This window comes from Festucalex cinctus, chromosome 9 (assembly GCF_051991245.1).
Source record: "Festucalex cinctus isolate MCC-2025b chromosome 9, RoL_Fcin_1.0, whole genome shotgun sequence".
Taxonomy (NCBI): Eukaryota; Metazoa; Chordata; class Actinopteri; order Syngnathiformes; family Syngnathidae; genus Festucalex; species Festucalex cinctus.
Window position 1 is genome coordinate 6,145,716 of NC_135419.1, and position 13,963 is coordinate 6,159,678.

At 37.8% G+C, this 13,963-nt stretch overlaps 1 protein-coding gene across 4 annotated transcripts in view; it reads left to right on the forward strand.

Annotated features, from left to right (window-relative positions):
• Window positions 1–216: 216 nt before the first annotated feature.
• pcdh11 (protocadherin 11) overlaps window positions 217–13,963 on the forward strand; it is a 156,817-nt gene continuing 143,070 nt past the window's right edge. For 3 of the 4 annotated variants that reach the window (XM_077531811.1, XM_077531813.1, XM_077531814.1), the window contains exons 1-2: window positions 217–822; window positions 9,141–9,724. In XM_077531811.1, the coding sequence (XP_077387937.1) occupies window positions 9,185–9,724 (540 nt within the window). In that variant the 5' untranslated portion in view covers window positions 217–822; window positions 9,141–9,184. The remainder of the gene's footprint in view (window positions 823–9,140; window positions 9,725–13,963) is intronic. The other variant, XM_077531812.1, reaches the window with a different exon arrangement.

Genomic DNA, 13,963 nt, shown 5'->3' on the forward strand with positions numbered 1-13,963 from the left:
ACGTGGATTTGGGGGAGTCGAGCCGCGCATGCATCCTGTTGGCACTTGCAAGTGCTCCTCACAAGCCAGTGTGAGCTTCTCACCAACGCAGTGCGGCTTTAAACAAGGACCACAGCTCTGGAGTTTTCTGCCGGCTCCTCCTCTCTCCGTGACGTCAGCGGCGGGGAGAGGTGAGCGAGTGAGGGGAGAGAGAGGTGGGCACACACGAAGAGTTCATCCAATACTACCGAGACATTTCCAGTTTAGCGCACCGCCTCGGCGAAGCGTCTATCCCGGCTCCTGCAAGTGATGCTGCACCGAGCCACAATTTGATCCAAGCTGGAGGAGGGAGGGAGGGAGGGCGGGCAAGCGATGCAATCTGTGCATCCCTCTTCTTTGGGATTTTTTTATTTTTATTTTTGGTTTGTTTGTTTGTGAATTAATTAGCTGCAAGTTTTAACCAATGAGTGTATTTTTGGATGGAAGTTTTTGACGCACGTTAAATTTACAGTGTTAGGGTGATAATCGAAGCTTGGACAACTGACGAGGAATTGTACCGGTGTTCCTTTTGTAAAGAAAGTTGTGTGCGTGTTTATTCCCTCCAGCTCTCGTGGACGACCGCTTTTTTTGCGCATGGATAAGTTTTTGTAGTGGATTTTTTTTTTTTCCTATTGCCATCATTTTTTTTCTCTCCCCCTGACGAGGATTATTCCCCTCGTCTTAACTCCACTTCAGCTCAATACATGGCACTTGATTTATTCTTATATTTCATTTTTCATAATCAGTGATGTCTTTGCACGGAGGCACCACTAACTGATTTTTCAGCGCAGCCAAGCGAGAAAGGTAAGATTTTTTTATTTTTTTTGCTTTTTAATAGCTTAAATGATGAGGTCGACATCGGTTTGACTTACGATCGAAGAGTTTATTCAACAGCCAAATTCTAACTAAAAAAAAATAAAAAATTCGCCACATAACGCAACCATTTCAAAGTGGGCATATTAATGCGATTAGTGAGAAAATGTACTTGGTTCGTCCCAAGCCCCGCTGCTCAACGGATGCCTTCCCCCTTACAGTGCACTTGTATAATTCGAACACAAGTGGGGGAAATGTATACATATTGCACTCATATCAAAATGAATGGTTGATCCGATTTGAACAAGTGCGCCGGTCTCTCGAGCATCTTGGCTGCAAAGCACGTTGCGTGGGTGCGCGGCAACAAGCGAGATCTCGGTCCAAGCCGTATACGTGCATGGAGCTGTCACAGACTATAACCTCGGGGGGCAATCACTTTGTTCCAGACCAATTTCCATTTTGCTCCGAGGAGGCAAGTGGTCGTTATGCTTCCGTCATCATATGGCTTGTTTGGGTCTCATAATTGTCTCATACATTTTCAACACAGTGGATTGAAATCAATTTTACATGAATGGAATACAATATAGGGAAGCTGATGCCATTATTCTCTATATTATGACATTACAGTACAGGCAAAATTTAGGAATACTGCTTATAAACAATTTACACTGCCACCATCCATACTGATTTAAAAGTAGTCAACTCTACAGCCAAAAAAATAATTAGGCGCAACATTATTACCAGTAAGACTTTTCCTCATATGAATTATATGAAGAGTAAGAAATTCAACATATGAAAATGCATGTTGGTCCAGTTCCTCGAAATGTGTGTTGTGTATCCCGTATCATGTCATTGAGCTTACTTTTACACTCTTTCCACTAAAATCTTCTATGCTGCCGCAGAAAATGTGTCAGATGCAATACAGTTATAAATGGTAAACGGCTGCCACAATAGCACATGTTAAAAAATTAATAAGCATGTCTTGATGGTGGCAAACGTTTTGATACATATCTTGCATCAAATGTGCCTGCTGAGTGTATGCTACATATTGGATTGAAAAGTTTCTTTGATAAAAGTGTGTCGTTCAACACGAAAATGGTGCTTTTGTTTCCTTCAACAATTATATTTAAATTTGAAGCGGTTCACTTTGGTCGATCTTATGACGTCCATTACATTTGCCAAGGTTAGGCACTGTTGTTAAAAGTAAAATACAATCTAATTTGTTTAAACTAAATTGGCTTATCTTAGTATGTTATCATCGTCATAATTGTTATTGAGGAACAAATCTTAAAAGTGAGAAAGTTAACATTTGTCAGAGGTGACACATGAACATGTATTGACTGCCCTCTTGAAGCCCATTATTCCAGTCGTGTCAATTTGTCATATAACTAATGCACAGGTTAAGAAAGTTCATTGATATCATTTATAATAATAATAACACTAATCTATCATTTAAAATGCAAACAATGTGCGAAATATATATTTTTAAATTAGCAGCTTTTTTTTTTGCAAACACATACAGAATATTTTTCGATACTAGTGTGTCACTTTCTTAGCCTACTTTCAACTTTGTCAAAGTCAAGCTACATTTTCCGGCACTTTGTCCATTTCCTGGAGGACTAAATCATGTCGCCATTGTGGTAATTTGCAGAGGGAGAACATGTCATTTTTTGGCGCTTAAGGAAATTTGTGTCGGCTTACGTGTACTAGCGGGGGGGGGGGACAGACCTGGTCTTGTCAGGCTGTCATTAATCTTTAGAGCTGTCAATGTGAGAGGACCCCAAGCCAATCAGAAGTCTTTAAAAAAATCTCATTTCCATGTAATGGTGATAAAGAACTCCCATCTTGATAAAGAAGTCTCAATGTTGTTGGGTCGTTGGGCTAAACGTAGTCGATGGTTGAAGGTCTCTTTAGGGGTAAAGTCTGACAGTGGTTGTATATTTGGCCTTCCGCTCCAACAGCCAGTAGATCCAAACAGCAGGAAGACTTGTCCATCACACTGTCATGGAAGGTGATCCAGTGCAGGCCTGTTCCTCTTCACGTTGTCTCACGAGGGAAGCTTGGCTTCGCTGACTGAATCCAACCTGCCGTCTTGACCTCAAAATAGCACTTTTGGAGACTATTAAAATGTAAACAAAGGAGACACACAGAGTGGATCCTTGAATAACCTTTTACTTTTTTTCCAATTCCTTCTCTTCTTTGGCTTGTCTTTGGTCCACATGGACTGGATAGAGGAGACACGCAGTCATATTGGCATGGTGTCTTGGAAACAAAGGAATGAAGTAAAATAACATCTTGAAATGGCAAAGGACTACACTGCATAATACTAGGACAAACTGTTTCTTTGGGGTCTCCAAGTTCGGTCCTTAAGAGCCACTATCTAGCCACATTTCCCTCCTCCAACACACCTGAATCAAAGCTCATCAGCAAGCTTATTTGACTCAGTTGTGTTGGAGGAGGGAGACATGGAAAACAAGATGGATTGGGGGTCTCGAATGGCAGACTTGGAGACCCCTGATTTAAACGGTACATGAGAGGAATAAAGTACAGTATTTGAATCACCTCATTATCATTATTATTTAAAAAAAAAAAAAAAAGAAAAAAAGACCAGTCTTGTACGATTTAATTTCTTTCAGTTCTATTTTAGTTTAGTGCTCAGTATGTGTGTGATTATTTGTAATAATATCAAAATAATTGCACATTGATCACAGCACTGCTAATCAAGTTTCTTCATCACTCAAGTATTTTGAAAAAAAAAAAAAAATCCTCACATATTTAATATAATTGTACATTTGTGCTCTCTACATAAATGTGCAAATATACAACATGTGACGTCAAAGTTTACTTGCAATGCAAAAAATTTGGCCCACCAAATTATGCAGGTGATCCTAGTCTAGTGTCCACAATGCGGACATCATTTGAATTCAGCTAAAATATTATCCTCAGCCTACATTATTAACATTGCCAAGTTGTTATATTCTTCTGTCAACTGCAATGGAGACCTGCACTAACTCAAATACACACACACACACACACCGCTATCATACTTATGAAAACTATTTCACATTTCATGAGCAAGACAATCTAGATTATTCTTTGATCCTTCCTGTTTTACTTCCTTTTCACCGTGGTGAATCATTTTTCATTTAGGGATTAAATTCAAACTTCATCGTGCACCTTGGAGTGTCTTGCCGTCGTCACAGTAAAAGCAATTCACCGTCTGATATGACACACACTTCAAAGTGTTCCACACTTGCTTATGTCCATATTTTGACGGCGGCACAATTCTGCCTGTGCTATCCATAAAGTACAATGTAAGTAATCCTCACGCTGATCAACGTCAGCTGTCTTCTCTTCTTCACATCTAACTGTTCTTTAATGAGCCTCGCGTGGCCGCTTTATAACACGTATGAAAAGAAACATCTCGCAATTGTTGCCATTAAAAAACTGGCTAAATTAAATTCTTATTTTTAATCAATTCCCCTTTGTCAGTGGGCTGAGAGCTTCAAATGAACGTGGTTGCCTTGCCAAGGCAGAGGACCCCTGTAGTGCAATTTAGGTATTCATGCCTTTTCCTACAGGTTATTATTTGACTCATGTAAAATAGCAGGGAAATTCATTAAGCATATTTTCCTTCCTGTTCCCAAAAAAAGTGACAGTTTTTCTGGTCTCCTGTCACTAGTGAATATATTCCTAATACAGTGTCATTTATGTGGTGGCTGTCATACTTATTGGCTTTTTTTTTTTTTGTCGAAGAAGAAGAATGGAACTAAACTCAGATATTTTGCACTGTAAATTTTCATTGGGTGCTGGTGATAATCATCTTTAACTGACTAATGTTGGCATATTGTCAACATCATATTCTTTTTAATTAATACAGTGTTCTGTTAACCCAACTTTGTCAAAACTTTTACCCTATAGTACAAAATAGGAAGTATAAGGTTAAAAGAGGGGCGGTTGACTGGTTAGCACGTCCGCCTCCCAGCTCTGAGGACTCCAGGGACCTTCCAGGGTGGAGTTTGCATGTTCTCCCCGTGCCCGCGTGGGTCTTCTCCGGGTACTCCGGTCTCCTCCCACATTCCAAAGACATGCATGGCAGGTTAATTGGGCGCTCCGAATTGTCCCTAGGTGTGCTTGTGAGTGTGGATGGTTGTTCGTTTCTGTGTGCCCTGCGATTGGCTGGCAACCAGTCCAGGGTGTACCCCGCCTACTGCCCGAAGCCAGCTGAGATAGGCTCCAGCACCCCCCGCGACCCTTGTGAGGAATAAGCGGTCAAGAAAATGGATGGATGGATGGATGGATGGAGGTTAAAAGAAAAAGTGGCTAAAGAGCTTACCAACTGCAAAACTAAAGTTCATCATTGTCTTCAATGTAGTAGGTTATACTGTGTTCGAAATACTTTTCTGTTCGGGAATTTAATATGCAACAAACATATACTCAGCGTACACAGTATTGAGAAAATATACTTAGGCCTCTGATAGTGTCAGAATTGGTATAAAAGTATGTTTAAAGGCAGCATTTGTGTTCATTTCATTTATTCACTGGATCTCATTAGAATGTGCAGATAGCTGGCAAAGAGTGGAATGAGTGGGCATAGTATCGATTTATTGATCCTTGAGAAAATAATTGTGTTGATGAAAGGAAAATTATTGTTATTAATCCTATCTTGAAGTAGCTGAGTCAAAAGGGAGTGCACTACTCTACTAATACCAGCAGAGGTGCTGTTTATTCTCAACTACAGTGTGGTTCAAATATCAACATGACATCGGCGTTGGGCTGTTGACTTACATGAACATTATGACAACCTCTCTGGATCAATTTAACCAGCAAGCAACAAAACAGTTATTCATAACTCAGAGATGTTGCCATAAGTTAAACGTAATAAAAGAAACAATCGGTTAATTGACCTTTAAATGTCCCCGTAGTCATTCAAGGGAATGGAGTCAAATGTCCAGCGGCTTTATGCATTGTCAAGCTCTAATATAAGGACAATTCAATGCAATGATAAAACCAAATGCAATTCCTTTTTATTAAAAAAACCCCCCAACATATATCCTTTCCTTTCCTTTTCCTTTTATTATTTTTTTGAACATATAAACAAATGAACAGCAGAGATAAAACAAAAAACAACAACAATCAAAATAGAAGAAAATCCCAATAACATAATCATTCAATTAATCATAACTTACATGTTCAAAAGGGAGTAGGAAGAAGTTAAAAACTTATCTAGTCCTACCCCTTTTACTAAATATATTTAAACTTATTTCATTATTAATACAATTTTCATTTACTGATTATTAAAAATAATAATAATAAAATAATAAATGATATATATAACCCAAGTTATATATATATACACAAGTGCACTTAACCTATTCACATTTACCAAAAACATATATACATAAATTTACTAAACATATACCATAATACCTATCTAGATCACTTACACATACTCACATGTACATTTTTCATATACTGGCTTGACATAGATAATTTTTTTGAATTTTACTTTTAAACATTTTTTTAAACTCCAGCATTGAATCACAATTTTGCAGAGCAATTTCCAATTGATTCCACAGATCAACACCTTTTACAGATACACACCTTTGCTTAATATTTGTTCTTGTTTTGGGTTTTTTGTACACACTTGTACCCCTTATATCATAAGGACTGTGTCTAATTTCAAATAACTTCTGAGTACTGTGGCAGAGTAAATTGTTATAAACTTTATACATTATTTGTGCTATTTTAAAATCCACCAAGTCATAAAATTTCATTGCATTTAATTTAATAAATAGTGGATGTGTTGGCTCTGTATACTTTGATCCATTAATAATTCTTATAGCTTTCTTTTGCAATTTGAAAACGGTGTTAGTATTTGTTTTATATGCCATTCCCCATAATTCCACACAATAGGTCAAATATGGTAATAATAATGAACTATATAATATATATAATGATTTCATGTTTAAAACATCCTTACTTTTATAGAGTATCCCTATGATTTTTGACATTTTCCTTTTAACAGTTTCTATGTGTGGCTTCCAACATAATTTATCATCGATAATAATTCCAAGGAATTTATTTTCATTCACCCTTTCTATTTCAATTGAATTCACCATAATTTTGACTTGATGAGTGATTTGTCTCGTGCCAAAAACTATGAACTTGGTTTTATTTAAATTCAATGATAATTTATTTACATCAAACCATTTTTTTAATATATTCAATTCATACTCCACAGTAGTCAGAAGCTGCTTCAGGTTTTCTCCTGAACAATAGAAAGTTGTATCATCAGCAAATAAAACACTTTTCAATGTTTTTGAGACACAGCAAATATCGTTTATATACAGTATAAATAATTTAGGGCCGAGCACAGACCCTTGGGGAACTCCATGAGTGATCTTCATGTGTTCTGATTGTACATTATTAAACTGCACATACTGATATCTATTTTCCAAATAACTTTTCATCCACTTATAAGCTAAACCTCTTATTCCATATTTCTTTAATTTATTCATTAATATAGAATGATCTATAGTATCAAAAGCTTTTTTTAAATCCATAAAAATCCCAACAGTAAATTTTTTATTATCTATTTCGGTAGATATTGCTTCTACAAGCTCCATGACTGCCATTGAGGTGGTCCGTTTTTCTCTAAACCCATATTGGGTTTCACTTAAGAGCTTATGTTTCTCAATAAAATTATCCAATCTATATGAAAATAATTTTTCTAGAATTTTTGAGAACTGTGGCAACAATGATATTGGTCTGTAGTTATTAAACGTGTGTCTTTCTCCACTTTTATGAACAGGAATGACTTTGGCTATCTTCATTTTTGATGGAAATATACCAGTTTTAAATGATAAATTACAAATATATGTAAAAGGTTTTACAATATATTCTATAATACTTTTTACTAATGTCATATCAATGTTAAGACAGTCAGTAGACTTTTTATTTTTTAATGTTTTCACAACATTTAATACTTCTATATCATTCACATCATTAAGAAACATTGTGGATGAATTATTTACAATGTTCTTATCTATTTCACGTTTGTTTCTTGGCTCTGGGATTTTGTTTGCCAAGTTGCTGCCCACGTTAACTAAATATTCATTAAAATTATTAGCTATGTCAGAAATTTCATCAATTACCATATCGTTATCTTTTATAAAATATTGTGGAAAATTTGTTTTTTTAGAACTTTTTTTAATTACATGATTTAGTGTTTTCCATATTTCTTGTGTATTGCTTTTATTCTGTTCTAATAATTCATAGTAATAATCTTTCTTTCTTATTCGAATAATATTTGCTAATTTATTTTTATAGATCTTGTACTTTGTTTCAGCTTCCACAGTTCTCAATTTAATAAATCTTTTATATAAATTATTTTTCTTTTTACATGCATTCTGTATTCCCTTCGTCATCCATGTCTTATTTGGACCTTTATACTTTCTTGTAATCTTAATTAATGGACAATGTTTATTATATAGAGAAATAATGGTTGACTGAAATTCACTATATGCAATATCAGGATCGTTATTTGAATAAACCTCAGACCAGTTGTGTTTCTCTAAATCCAACTTAAAGGCAGCCATGGAGCGTGTTGTTCTTGCTCTAGTTTCAAATGTGTAAGTAATCACAATACATCAGTGGAATATATGTATTTAAAACATCAATTTGAGAACACAAATGCTCACACTAATTCCCAAATTGCTGTCTGTCTCGTTCCGCTACACATGGGCGTTCACAAACTACTCGGGAGCGCAATTGTTTACGTTGGAAGCAAATTAGGCTGTCTATTAATAGCTGCTGTCAAGCGTTACAACTCACAGTGATGCGTGTGTGCACGCATGCAAGCACCAATGCGTAACGCCTTCTCCTACTCAGCCGATGCTCGGTTATGAGGTGCAGCTTATGCACCGCAATGATTCACAACCTTTTGACATGCATTGAAGGTCTTATTACGTGGATAATTTGTCAGCGCAAAGTATCGTACTGCTCCTGGCTTACATACTGTACTTTTGAGACCCGAAAAATGACACATTTCATCAAAAGTGATTACATAGATTGATGGAATATGTGAAGCGTTAACCTTTGTGTGTCCTCTTGCTCAGTGGATGTTAGCAAAGGTTAATGATGTAAAACTAGCTTTAATTTTCTCTCAAAGACATCGGAATGATGTGTGTTCATAACTCGTTGAGATGAATAGGTCACCACCGCAGCAGGAATTTAACATAATGTACATTCCGGTATTGACATTATCTGTCCTTTTCCCCTTTGTTTCTCTGTTCCTCTCTCTCAAGACAGAATTGCTTCTGTGGAAGTGAAGCTGCATCCACTCTTGAGTATGAACTTAGCAAGTCAGACTTATGTGCTGGTGGTCTTTCTCACCTCCGCGGTCTTCATATGCCGGGCCCAGGAGAGAGACTACACAGTGAAGGAGGAGCAACCGGAGAACGTCCGCATTGGGAACTTGCGCAGGGATCTCGACCTCAACCTGGACCCAAACATCCGGCTATCCTCACCCCTGCAGTTCAAGCCTGTGTACAAGACAGGCGACGTGCCTTTGGTGCGGGTGGAGGCCAACACGGGAGAGATCTTTACTACCAGTCACCGAATCGACAGGGAGAAGCTATGCTCGGGGGTCTTTGCAGAGAAACGCTGCTATTATGAAGTTGAGGTGGCTGTCTTGCCTGATGAGATCTTCCGACTGGTCAAGATCCGCTTCCTGATTGAGGACGTCAATGACAACGCGCCCCTTTTCCAGTCTACGGTCATAAACATCTCCATCCCGGAGAACACAGCCATTAACACCCGATACCCGGTGCCCTCTGCGTTTGACCCTGACGTCGGGATCAATGGGATCCAACATTACGAGCTGGTCAAGGTGAGAACAATCCCTGTTTAATACCAGAGGTGGGCACTTCCATCCTTTGTCTCCCAAATTGTTGGTGAATGCGTTAACGGTTGAACAAACATGCCGTTCCTGAAAAGTGATTATTTTGAAGGTACAAGGTTTTGGCCCGATTCCAGCGAGAGTTAACGGTCACCAACTCCGGTTGCCATATTCTGCATATTTTATATGTTTCCCCTCTTCCAACACACCTGATTCAAATGATAATGCTGATGAGCTGATCATTTGAATCAGGCGTGTTGATGAGGGAACCATCAAGGCTATGATTAGTAGTATTATGGCTTGGGGGGGGCTAACGCAAATAAGTCGACCACAAAAATTGGTCGACAAAAATTCTGCCTCAATTGGGGGTGGGGCAATTACCCGAGTAATCCAAGGAATAATCAAGCGGGGAATCAATTCTACAAAGTTTTGCACGTGACAGCTCTAGTTATTATTAATAATATATATTTATGTGAAGACACTAAACATGTTAATGATTTCACACAAAAGTTAGGAAACAGATAAATTCAAATTTGCAACACTAGTATAGCTGTTGTATTAGGGGTGTCAAATTCATTGTAGTTATGATTTCCCTCAGAGAGTTCATAAGACTTGAACCAAATAAATCTTTAATCTCCTCATCAAGTTATTACATACATGCATAAATTTGATGGATAACTACTTTTGAAATCAGAAGTCACCAATAATAATGTGTTTAATTATTGCACACTTTTCAGTTAAACAGATAAGAAAAAAAATGCTTTCAATGTTATTTATTACAATTTCAAATTTTGGTTGACTCGCAAATGTTATGCATATATGAACAAACGATCAAATTAGGAATTTCTTAACAAATCATCCCACTAAACATAATTTTTAGGCATTGACTGAACATCCTCAGTCACATCTACTCCAAAATCTATCTCCCACATAATGTCTTTTAGTGGTGAATTAGGTAAAAGTACTGAAGCTCGGATACTGATTCCCCCATGGACTCTGTAAAATAAATTACTTTTAGCGAACATTAGTGTCTTTTTGTGATTCATAAAATAAGCGGCCCTGCGCAGCAGACACTAACACATAAAGAATAGTCATCAGCAACCCCATTAGTGAGTATGCTTCGACTCACAGACTGTCCTACTGCATCCCACCATGCTGAACAGGGTTTCCTACCTTTGCTTTCTCGACAGTATTTTGCTTCTTTGCCCCCTAAATTCTCCCTCTCCATTGCAAACATCCAACCTCGCACACTTGTACATGTACGACTGCTTTCTCCATTGCTGTACGGCTGCAGTGAATTTCAACGCACGAAATGAATTATCGTACTACATTGCGAAATATGATTATATATACCATAAATATATCATGATGTCTACAATGTTTTATAAAAGTAATTAATGCCTGCATGTGCTACATTATGAGAAAATGCTGCAGTATCATTTATAGAGCTCAGAACATGGGGTAGAAAATGCAGACACAGCAATGAGTGATTTGCCCAATTTCCAGCAACTGGTTGCATGGGTTGAATGCGGTAGATTAAAACTGGTTAAGAAGAATTGCACAGCTTTATGCAAACAGATGCAGAATGAGGGAAAGCTGTTCATCACCTAATTGAGGCACTATTAAACTATGTTCTTAATGATATCACCCCCTTATTTGTAAACTCAAGATATCATGTATTGCTCTAAACAATCTGGACAACACTCCTAGGTTTATGGATAGATCAATATTGAAAAAGACACATTTTGTCTAATTAACTCATTTGCTCCCAAAGACGTATTTATATGTTTTGTTTTTTTTTAAATGTTGTTTTATGCTAGAGCATACAGAAGGCTTTGATGCAGCCTCGGAACTGAAGAGAATGGTTGAAACAATGGTAGTCATTACAAAACCGGTCAGCAGGTGGCAGCAGAGTATAAGAAATCAACCAGGCCATGTTGCAAAAAGCTCTTTTCCCCACTCTTTTCACCAGCAATGTGAATAATGATGAAAAATGGCTATATTCTAATGCTAATTGCTGCTTTTTTTCCTGACTCTAATCTTTCTTTTGGTAGGTTCCATGTTTTTATAGCAATAGAACACAATAGTCTGTGGGCCTTGCAAAATCTGTCAAAATTTAGTTACACAACCGAGAGCGAAGGGGGTTGGGAGTGAAAGAGTTAAGCACTTAGATATTGTAAATGAAAGGATATATAGTGAGACGGAAATGAAAAGTCCATCTTGGAGTCTCAGATGAAGTTGACATTGCGTTGGTAAAACCATAATCATCAACAGCCCTGTCTGCTGTAATAGTAATTTGCATCTTTAAAGAGTCTCCCCACTTCCAAGGCCTCTCCAGCGCAATGTCCTGAATTGTTCATGCCTGGGAAATCACCGAGCAAATGTTCTGCTCATTACAATGATCATCTGCCATCATTTCCTTTGTCCTTTTACACAATATAAAACGCTCTAAAACTCGCCTAGGCTGCTGTTGTATTATCTTCCACAGAAAGTTCCTCTAAGAGCATCCTTGGCACACTATCCCTGATTTATTCTCTCTCATTATACTCGTATTGTATTTGAAATTAATTTCCTTGTGTTCCAGGTTCCATATGTAAAATTCAGCAGGGATCATTTAAAAGTGACAGTCATTTTCAACTTCTTTTTTTTACTCTAAAAATGTAGGAGAAAGCCAAGGGTTTAGTAGGGAAAGAGTGTGCAAGCATTTCCAAGAATAGCTCTTGGCTGCTAAGCCATCCTTGGACTACCAATATGCGGTCCTGTGAGATTTGTCTGGAAAAACACCCTCAGAATGATACTGTAGTTTGCCCAGTTTTCTTGTGTTGCGCAGGCTACGATGTGGAAATTACCACCATTGTGTTTTTACAAACTCAGTGTCAATCCACATTTGTTGTGCCCGAGTTTTCCGACAAAACATCTCTGTGCATCGTTACACTTTTCCCAAGCTTGGACTGTGTAATTCTGTCCCACACAGTGTTCCAATACCACAAACAAAAGTTGGTAATCAGGCTTTTGAGAGCAGTCCTCTTCTGGCATTGGTGTGGTCCAATGGAGTGTTTGTCACATCACCTGAACTGCAGAGATAGGCATCCTTTGAGATGGTCAAGGTCAAAAAAAGCAATCCCATGCATGAATGGAGAAAAATGAAGAAGCAGATAATATCACTGTTCTGTATTCATTCCTGGGATAACGCAGTATCCATCACTGAAACATACTTTGGACTGAAATATATTCTGCTTTAGATTTTTTTTTTTTTTTTTTGCTTGGAAGCTTGGCTTTGCTTCTCTAATACTGACCCCTTTTCTTATCCTACTGAATGAATTTGCAGCATCACACACTACATTAAACCGACTTTCATCTGTGTCAGCGTCTTCATACACATTTAAAGTGGGTGTCTTGTTCAAGTCGCCCCGTATAGATCAATGTGCTGCTGCCGGCTATAAAGGCTATGTCTCGCTGATAAACTGCATGATGAAGTGTATGTCTGCAATTTAGCCGGCTGATTTCAATGGCTCCTGGATGAAACATTCAACCACTGACCTTGTTTATTCCACTGTACATTGGGCTGGTGGATCTTCCGGAATTATAGTCTAAATTCTGTTAATGCCCAGAGACAGGCTTCCACCCTAATGCTATTGTACAACAGAAATAGTATACAAATAGGGTTCTTTTTCCTCTGATATCTGGAGATTACTATAATCAATTCAGTTCTTTCATGTGGATTTGCATCAACATCTCTCAGCAACAAATTTCAACCTCCATCAAAGACAGAGAAAATATGGAGCTTGTTTGTGGTTTAAACTTTTTAATGAAAGCTGTATTAAAATAGCTTGATTTTTCTGGATGGAGAGTTCACTAAGGATTGTAGAGGAATGAGAAACTAAGGATACGCTGACTCTAAGTTCCCAGTGGATAAGGCAGATCCCCTTGCGCAAAATGTTGTGCGTCGTTGGATTTGGGCCATTTATTTCCTCCATATTCAAGTCTTGAAATTTTGTTTTCACTGTCTGTCACAGTATCGAAGGAAGACCGTGAGAGGACGGGGCTGCTGAGGTCCATGGTTCAGCCTCTGATCTAATAATCTCTGAAAAAACACAATATAGCGAGGTACAATCCATAGCAAAGGCAAACCCCACAATATGTTATTTTTCAACCCAAATAAATCCGCGATGAGTAAACCGCAAAGTAGCGAGGGACCACTGTAATATCCTTCTAATTGAATACTTAGGA